This window comes from Maniola hyperantus, chromosome 10 (genome assembly GCF_902806685.2).
Source record: "Maniola hyperantus chromosome 10, iAphHyp1.2, whole genome shotgun sequence".
Lineage (NCBI taxonomy): Eukaryota > Metazoa > Arthropoda > Insecta > Lepidoptera > Nymphalidae > Maniola > Maniola hyperantus.
In genome coordinates, this window is record NC_048545.1 from 3846238 (window position 1) to 3856844 (window position 10607).

General features: G+C 36.9%; 1 protein-coding gene across 11 annotated transcripts in view; it reads left to right on the forward strand.

Moving 5' to 3' along the window:
- Doa (Darkener of apricot) overlaps window positions 1-10607 on the forward strand; it is a 57381-nt gene that overhangs the window by 21804 nt on the left and 24970 nt on the right. For 3 of the 11 annotated variants that reach the window (XM_069501323.1, XM_069501322.1, XM_069501326.1), the window contains exon 1: window positions 5768-8085. In XM_069501323.1, coding sequence (XP_069357424.1) covers window positions 5944-8085 — 2142 coding nt within the window. In that variant the 5' untranslated portion in view covers window positions 5768-5943. Of the gene's footprint in view, window positions 1-5605; window positions 5733-5764; window positions 8086-10607 lie in introns of those variants that run through there. The other 8 variants (XM_069501330.1, XM_069501331.1, XM_034972484.2 and 5 more) reach the window with 6 other exon arrangements.

Consider the following 10607-nt stretch of genomic DNA (forward strand, 5'->3'; position numbering starts at 1 on the left):
AAACGCTTTCTATAAATTAAATTACATAAATTATTATAATAAAATAACAATCGAGAACTTTACCGATTCAGTAATTGAGTACGTAATAATTCGGTAGAAACGAGTCACACTCCTCACGAGACTATATTTTGTTTTTTCTAAACAATTGCAACCCTCGTTATATACAAATTAGGTTAAAATTTGAATACGCGTGAACAGCATGAAATTACGTAGTAGTAAAAATAACACTAGTCTCGTGGGAAGTGTGGTATACTATAGACGGAGAGCCAGCGCTCAAAAAACTGTTTGAATTTACTAAGGCTAATTTTTTGCGCATACTGACCAGCTCTGTCCCCATATTCTGCTGACTAACCATTACAACTTTTATTTATATGCAATATACAAGTTATATAACAATTTTCAGCCTTAGTAAATTCATTTTATTACCTCGCAGGTACGACACCTTTGATAGCGCACCTGAGTCACTGTTCTCAGGTTCACTTGACTGACCGCAGTATGTTTGTGTACGCAACCATTCTAATGAACTATATAAAAATTAGCCTTAGTAAATTCAAACAGTATTTTGGGTCCTGGCTCTCCGTCTATAGTATACCGCACTCCCCACGAGACTATAGTGTTATTTTTACAAAATTTTTCAGTATTAGATTTAATTGCGTAGGACATAAGGTTCGATTTTTAAGAATCATGTGATAGTGATTGCGGTTCGATTATCGATATCGATGAAAACATTTTCTTTATTATTAACGACTAAATTACCGTCTTCAAGTCAAGTAAAGAATAGTTATTATTAATTACCACAATTTTTTCGCTACCTATACTTGTAATAAAACTAGTCGATTTCTGTGATTTCACGTACTTAATACATTTAAAAAAATATTAAAGCAACGCAATTTTAGTGATAGGCGCGAAACGGGGTAGGGTGTCTCTGAACTGGGTAATATGTAGCTAAAAGGTGTACCTTTCTCAAGGATGAGGATTAGGTAATAATTTATCATAATCGTTTTATTTTTACAGATTTCGATATTTTTACAGAGAGAATCGCCAAGAATATACATAACATTAACCTAATGGTAAATAATGACGTGTTAAAAATAGAAGAGGCCACCGTGTGTGTTTACTAATTTATTTTCATAGTATCATATCTGTCTTATGGAATTTTGCTGTGGAGTAAAAGCGCCTGCCGCTTATTGAGAAAATTTTTGCATTGCTAATTTGTAAGGGCAATACGTGTAATATTTAATAACTTACATTTAATTTTTTTGGACAAAGAGTACACCATATTGGAATTACCATGTAAACCCAATGCGCAATAAATAAATGATTGATTGGAAAGAAAAAAACATTTTATTGATTGATATACCTACTAATTATGTTTGGTAGGCTTTTGCGCGGTCAGGTTTATTTTGTATTATATAATAATATAAGTCATTAACTTGGACGATCTAACCTAGATTAGAACGTCCAAGGTCATTAATAAGCACATTTTCACTATCGAAATTTTAAATGAAAATTTCGTTATATAAAAAAATACAAAAGATTAAAAATGATATAAAATAAGTAAAAAAGTAGGTGCATATTTTTTAAATATATATTTTTCTTATTTTTACGTTGCATTATTAGTTTTTGGGATAATTACCTATTAAGTGAGGTGAATGTATGCAAGAATACGCTACGCTGACCAAACACTGGTTTTAAGTAATTAAATACGAGTAATAAATTCTTACTTCTACTTTTGTTTCTGAAAAACTATCGATATATTTTAAAATATCGATACGGTAGCATCGCAAATCAATTTGACTGTCTTACACTCGTAATGTCTTTGTATGTTGATGTATATAACTTATTAATGTGCGTAAAATGTAGTAGTGTTGAAGATTTAGATATGTGTGTGTTAATAATGACACAAAACTTTCTTAAGTGAGTGTGTCAAGTTGTCTATGTAGTGTTTCCTCGTCCCGCACCAAAAGTGACAGAAATTTTTATTCGTAATATTAGGCGCGTTACAAGTCCATAGGTTAGATCGTCCAAGGTACGGATTGGCAGACCGCACACACTTTTGAGAATGTTATGGAGAACTCTCAGGCATGCAGGTTGACTCACGACGTTTTCCTTCACCGTCCAAGCGAGTGATATTTAATTTCTTATTTTCTTTCGTAATAGATCTATAGAGAGTCTATGGAGGAGATATTGTGGTTAATTCTGTTATCCACAATCTGACAGGTCAAAATCTAGTGGTAACTCTTTTATAATGCTCCTGCGAAGATATATCTCCCTGTTATCCGCACTACATTTAGACCTGTCAATTTAGTTCAGTTTAGAGATCCTGTACAACAGAACATTACGTCACCGCCCTCGCCAATAGAGCGGCCATTTAAAAGATGTTTGGCCAAATATTTTCATTTCTGTAAATACTTAAAGCATCCACATTTTCTGTGCAACACACGAGCATGTTAGGCGCAAGGTCTGTGAGCGTGTGTCCAAGTTCAACATGTCTATGTAGGATGTAGCGTCGCAGTGCTCACAGTTGACAGAGATTTAGAGAGATAGATAAATTGTTTATTATCATACAAAACATCACATACCTACAAAGAAAATAGACAATTACGAAAATTTAGATTACGAGAAAAATTAAGGCAAGGTACGACTATACGACAACTTAGACATTTTTAAATTTTGAATTTTAACATAGACAAAGACAACGTGCGTCAAATTACTTATAGTTATTGTTTTACTAGGTTTACTAATTGTTTTGCATGCCTAATATTTAAGGCGAAACATTTCTACTGGACAATTTTATGTAATAACATCTCGTTGTAAAATGTTTCCGAAAATAAAGAATCTTTGAATCTTTGAATCTTACGAGATTTACCTAAATACGAGCGGAGATGTTATTAGGAACATATGGCGGATTCGGTTGCACACAACAGGTCAGATCACATTAACAGGTCTATAAGTAGAGCAATATACTTATTTGTTTTACTTCTGTCTTTCTTTCCCTGCTGATAAGGAGTGGAATAGGTTAACAGTAGTCTGTCGTGTCATTTTAGCCTAAATTAGAGATTGAGTAGATACCCATACAATCAAATTAGCATCAAACAAACTTTTCATCACATCCTTTAAATGTCCGCCCTTCACTTACGCCCGAATTACAGCGCGAAAGCCTGTGAAAGGTCCGTGAGCGGCGGGAAACATCCGTCCACACTGTTGTACGCGTCATTCAAGAGTGTTTGCACCGCGATTAGCGCGCAAGTGTTGAGCGGGCATAATATTATGTACTGTAATCTCTCCCCGGGTATGTTTGTATCAACAAAGAAAAAGACAACAAAAATGCATTGGTGCCGATTCGGGTGGCACTTCTCTTTTTTAGTGTTTTTGCTTGCGTCTTTTAAACATTCTTAAGTGAAGATTTAGGTGAATCTTCTTCCCGTCATTCTCTTTGTATTATCACTCTATCTTGCTTTTGAAATAATTAATATTTTCACATGCGAATAATTTACAAACATTGTTACATTTTTAAACTATGGAATAGTGAATCGGAAATCAAAGCATTGTTAGATTCGCCTTAGGAGTAAGTCTGTTATTTATAGAGCACTTGGAACTACTCGGCTGACCCTCCGAGAAGAGCTATTGTGTCTCGAAACTTACCTTCTTTCGCTGTATGGCCCTTCATAGTGCCAATACTGCAGAATGCACTCTGCCAATGTCATGTAATGATAATATTATACGAGGAATTCTATACTTGTACTGAGAATAATTACTATCATAATTTTCTATAGTTGTACCTACCTACTCAGTGTTAGATTACAACTACGTTTAATATGAGATAGTAGATGTTGGTGCCAATCGATGTTATTGAAACTATTTTCTTTACAAGAGCTACTTTTATGAGAATTTGCGTGAACACTTAGCGCAAAATGTGTGGAATCAACAAATGTTATCAAATCACAGGGTAAAACACCATAACTTCCATACTAATATTATTATAAAAATGTCTCTGTCTGCCTGCTAGCTTTTCCCATGGCCCATCCGCTTAACCGATTTTGATAAAATTTGGTCCAAAGTCAACCTACATCCCGAGAGGATGTTAGTTTTATCCCGGAAAATCAAAGAGTGCCCACAGGATTTTATATTTTTTAATAACTTTAAGATTTTGATAATCTAAAAATTTTATTAAAGAAAGTTCTTTAAATCATAGCTATTTTTGACTGTCTTTGACTTAGTTATTCGAAACGTATAAATTAATAAGGTGGCCTAATCCACCTGCTAGATACTAATACATAATTGTAAAGCTTGCAGGTGTCATGATTAAGTTTTTTATTTTTACTTCCCTTTTCTGAGTGGCAATATAAAAATATTTCCATAATTAAATATTATACAAATGAATCACCTGGCTTTGTATATAAAATTTTACTTGTGAATTATGTGCAAAGCACAATAGACAAATCGATTGTTGCACTGTGACAGATTTCTACGTAAATTATACTAGTGTCTTTAGATTTCTAAACAATGAACAGATATGTATTTATGTGTCTGCATAATATATTACTCGTCTTTTCACGCATTATTGTTTTATCTCGTCCCCTACGTACGTAAACCAATTACACCGTACGTAGATAATTCTATTAGTTCTACTGAATCTTATAAGCTTCTTCAGTCATCGTTAGGTTCTTGCATACGACCTGTGCAATATAACACTTCCTAGTTTTATATATTCCAATTTGTTTAAATAAACGATGCCCTTTTCAGGATAGATCGTTATGGTTTCGCTCGATGGTGAAATAGTGAATCCACCTATACGATCACGAAGTTTTTGGTAAGCGAGAAAAAGTGATAAATATCAGGCAGTTAGCACTTGTTGCCTCCAATTATGTACTTTGGTTCTGTAATTCCCCTCATGTAATTTTCTTGTGTAAAAAGCCAACTAATGCTGTCATAGCGGCCAACTGACGTAGTCGTTTGATTGTTACTCTGTAGTTGTGAGTTGTGAAAAGGGCATTGATTGTACAGCATTACTTCAGCTCGTTTATGGTGCGCGCGCGGCGCTTGCTTGGCAGTCCGTTCGCGAACCCAGCGCGCGTCGGGTCGTCTCTCAGTGACATAATAAACTACTGTTACTATGTCATAGCAGTTGCCGCTATTTTACCTCGTCGGATACTATTCATTGTAACCTTGAATTTTTTCCAATCTTTTATACTAGACATCTCATTCAATCATCTTTAAATTTTTCACAATAGTTTCGAATTCAGTAGCCGTCTTCATAATTAAAATTAACAAAACCATCCGGCAAAATCAGTACTTTTATGAACGATGAGTAGCGCAATTGTTGTAACAGATAAGTTAAAAGTATAGAGACGGGGCACCAACGTTGGGACGTTGTCGGGGCGCTACTGCGCGCTTGTTGTCTGCCGCCGCCTGACAGCCTCCACCAACTTATAAATCTACATTCCGCTTATGATGACCGTTCGCCTACGTTAGTAACTTATAATTGTTGGCTCCTATAACACACTCCAACCTCACCTCAATATTTCTTTGTGTACCGATTATGTATTATTTATCGTTGCCCCCGTTCACTAACCCTACAGCCTATTGATCGCTGATTTCACAGCTCGGAGCACTCGTGGAGGCGGCGGAATGAGCGTTCAAAACGATCTCATCATCGGCGTTCGCCAACCTCGCACCGGCGGAGGAGGCATCACCGCGACGAGTCGTCGCCGCGTTCACCCCCTGAGCAGGTTAGTACCGTTTCTTAATCTTTTATTTATGAGGATGTGTGAAAGGATTTTATGAATTATCAAACCCAAAAACGCTCGCCATCACTTACCCAACATAAGTGTTCAACCGAAAATCTGTCTAAGAGTTACAATTTAAAATGAAATACCTTGTACGCAAAGCCCGGAACCAGCATAAAGTGTGATACGTCATAGTGAACCTGTCTGGAAGAACATGCGGGACAGGTTTGGCATGCGATTGCGCGTGCGCATATGCGTCTTCGTCCATGAAGGCGCGAGTGAGAGACGGCGACCTCTTCACGCTTGCGCCTGTTCTATTTGTGTTCGCCTTCGTCACGCGGTACGCCTTCAGTCAGTCGCAAAGATCAGCCGGCCGCCCAGCGCGTCTGTGCCGCCGCACGAAAATCCCGAACGCTCGCGCCGCGGGCGGCCAGCGCGAGCGATGGCTGCCCAGCCGCCGCGTCCACCTCCTAACAACCTGCTGTTCAGCGGGCCCCCGCCCTCCCTGCCGCGAGTAGTTCTGATACCCAGTGACCCTGCTGTGCCCCGAACTACTTGCGACGTTGCATTGCATGCTGTCCTTGACCAAAGCAACTATGCGGATGACCTGGACGAAATAAACAACGTGGGTGTGCCTACCTATGATGAACTGTTCAGTGACCAAGAGGACAAGCATGTAATCGAGAAAGATCCTGTAGATGAGCAATATCATACGTATAATTTTATACGGCGAACGCGTAGTTTTGATATTTCGGATATTTATGTATCTACATATGAAAGCCATTTAGATGATAGCGTATTTAGACACCGAAGATCTGAACCAGATTTATCAAAGTATGGTATGTTTGTTGAAGCAGAAATAGCTATGCAACCTTCGCAGCTGCATTCCCTTGTGTTAAATAATCCTTTTTACGATAGTGCATATGCAATGACTCCCAACGATGTAAATGAGAATGTTGTTGTATTACCTGAAAATTATTTAGCCTTTGAAGATTCATTCGTGCCTACATGGGAATATAAGCCAGAATTTATTGTTAATCCAGAATTGAATCCAGGGCTTTACTATGATGGTCTTCCGCTAATACCTCCTAATGATCCATGGTCTGCGTATGGAAATCAAAACAGTTCGTTCCAGTATTACACACCTCAGTTCGAAATACCATCCGAGGAGGCTGGTGTTCAATACATGCGATTAAGCGATTTAGAGTGTGCTAATATACCTCAATATATGAGTCTTCCAGTGATTGAGCAAGCTACACAAATTGACTCATGTCCTGATAAGATTGACAACATTAAGGGGGAAAACGATAATATTGATAATCCAAGGGAAAGTAATGAAAATATTACCACAGATCCACAAGAAGAAACTTCAGCTACATGTGTGCCTTCTGAAACCATAATAAACAATGCTTTAAATGAAGAAGAAATTAGCGGTGTTGATTCGAATATAAACAGGGAATCTTCTCGCAGTGAAGATCTTGAATCTATCAATGCAGACATATCAAACGATGTGACCTCTAGTTTAGCATACATACCCAGTAGCAAAAGTTCACAAGGGCACTGTGGAAGTGACGATACAAGTGATGACACCTCTCCGTGTTCAACTGATTATCATGAAGCTTCTGCCCTTGATTTAGCTCAAAGTTTAGATGAACTGTCTTGCTGTGATAGCACTGACTTCTCCCAAAGCAGAGCTGAAACGTCTCCGCTCAATGAAGACATACTTGATGATGATAAAACAGTGTCTAGTGTAGTTAAAAATGAATGTAATGGACCAGTGTTACCACCAGTTCATCCTGTGGCTAGTCTACCTCTCAATCAATTATCCTCCATTCCATCACAAAAACAATTGCCACAAGAACTCCCACCAGTACCGAATAATGTTAAAAATAATGTAAAAACTTCACATAGTGCGTCAGATTCTCAGTGTACTGTGGTCGTATGTGTACCTGTAGTTTCAAAAAGTGCCAAAACAACACCAAGTGTAGTAAATGTTAGCAAAACCGTGACGCCTGTGACTCTAAATTCAACACCTGTAAGTAGTGTATATATTGCGAACGCGCAAGCAGTAAAGCAGCACCCTCACCCACCGGCAGTGCCTCCTGCTTGGTTAACCAAAACCTCAAACCATCAAAACGTGGACCAAAAACCAACCAATACAATACAAGCAGTGCCACAAATTCTAGTCCAAAATTCGGAAGGAGAAATAAAACAGCAAAATCACAGTGCAACATCTTCTGCAAATCGAGTTATAGTTAACCAACCAACCTCTGCTCAGCCTTCGTGTTCGTTTGCACCACATTTGCCGCCACAGCCTTCGCAACTAAAACCTGACAGTCAACCCAAAGAAGTAGAGGTCAGACAACCTATTTTAACCTAGAAATTTATAAATAACCTAGCATATTTAATGAAATATTTAGGAATTTAACATGTTGTTAGAAAATGTTCGTTTCATGCTAAATTTTCACGTTTAGACAGACTGTTTAAAACAACTACGCAATGAGATGCCGGCATTAAATCTATTTTGAATTCTATAATTAGGTCAAGGATTTCATGTACGAACAATCCTTTCGCTTGTAAAAATAATTTGATAAATATATTCAGTTGAAATTCTTTTGGTGGACCTTAGTATATTGTTATAAAAATTTACAATTCAAAAAAGTTATGTTATTCCTTGGTCTGTGTTATTATTGTTGTAAATACATAGTAGAAATAATACAGCTTTGTAATATAGAAAGTGCTTCTATAATTAACTTCATTTATTTAATGAAATGAAACGCAATTTTATTAACCTGTATACAATATTACATGTATTGACGAAAATAGCTCAGCAGCTGGCATTAGCTATGGAATTCCTATAGCGATCGCTAGATGGCGCCACGTGGCGCGTTTATATTGCTTGCGAATGTTTCACGCATGCGCACGGAAATAGCACGATTACCTTCACCTAGGCGAAGCGTCGACATGCCCGTTGTTTTGTTAATCCCCAACCCCCCGCGCCCGCCTCTCGCGCCGCCCACTCGATTAGGCTATCAACGTCAAAGGAATTCAAAAATGGACCATGTCTAGACAAAATTACATGTCAGAAAATCTAGTAATAAGTAGGCTAAGCATGAGAAGTTCATTTGTGAATCTACTGGCTTATCTATAGAAAAATATACGGTCAGATACCAATAAGTACTTAACTTGAAATAAATGGTTCGAGTTGGATCAAATAAAAGGTCTCGTTGTGTAGATTCCGAAAATATGTAATTTATGTAATTAATGTATTAAAATAAACCCTCCGTCTATGATGCTGTTTTTAAGAGGAGCGGTCGAGTTTTAGTTTTTTAACTATAATATCTTGTTGGGTGTGTCAAAATACGATACTCCAAGGCGTAAATAACCACACACGGTCTAATCAAGCCTAATCAACATGTGCGCTTGCATTTCAATTGTTTAGAATTGTTCAAATACATCTTAAATTGATACTCGTTAAATCCAGCTTCAGCCAGACTTAATCGTACATGATTCAGAAACTTGATTCCAAACTCTTGAGCAATAGGCATGTTGTGTCGAAATTCCAATAAAATGACTAATCTCAAACAATAAATACCAATATAAACTTAACGCAAATAGGCAATTGGTTCTAATAAGCTGTAACCAATTCCTGGTCTGGAGAATTCCTAAAAAAAAATTTATTCCTAGAATCAAAATAACATGACTCACATTATTTCTATTGTGCACCGTGCAAATACCAATTGTTAGACTTTATTGAAACATACTACTCTGCTATCCTTTTATTAAAAAGTGGCTAATCCCAACGTAGTTTAAGAGTTTTGAGTGGAAAACTGATTTACTCATCAAATGAACGGCACTCATAAATAATTGATGAGTCCCAGCAGATCAAGAAAAAAATTGTATACTTATTATCAATGTAACTACAAGTAAGATAACAATGTACAAACTTAAAATTAATAATATGGAAAACAGCATAAGCAGTTAAAGACTAACAATGAACACTACGTCAGAAGAGAGGGGTAGAAAATACCGATTCATAAAACCAAACTTAAATACTAATTAAAAGCCTTAGTAAGCATACTTTCAGTTCTTCAAAATTTCCACATTTTTGGCGATACATAAAATCGTTTTGGGGTTAGCGGCTTTTTAACATAAGTCCTTTTGTGTACATTGAAAACACACTGGTTCGTTTTAACTTAACTCAGTTTTTAATTGATATCACTGGTTAACGTTGGTTTAACGACCCAAAGGGGATCCTTGGCCTTCAAAATAAGAAAACGTAGATTACTCCTATGTGATCTTGCCAATTGTGATACTTGAACTTTCACTCTATTTTAATATCATCCTTTTATATCGATATCTGGGTCGTCCAAGACAATATGTCTCATCAGTCACTGCCCGCTGGTCTCCCATCTGTTCAACATTAATTTAGAGCTTTGAAATACATTTAACTGGCCTAGATATAGAGCTTGTAATTGGTGATGTCACTTCAGGTTTCATTCTTAAGTTTTTAGCGTGCAAATAAACTGAAAGAAACTTTATGATTTTTTTTTCGCGAATATGTACCTATGTGCAATACTCATCCACTTTTTGGTAACATCCTTCTCCACGCATATTTCGGCTATATTTGTGTTCGTTACGAACTCTCCTGTGTAAATAACATTGTGTTACGATGACGTTTCGACAGATGCCCTGTTTTATCACCGCTTCCGACAAAACATTAAAGTTGCCACCTACTCGATATGAATCAATGCAATAAGCGCTAATTAGAATAGAATTACCCTCTACTCTTAATAAGTTAAGTTTTTGATAATTCATACTCAGCATTAGTTGCTAATTAATCAATATTAGAAAATATGGTTTCTGTTACCACTACTG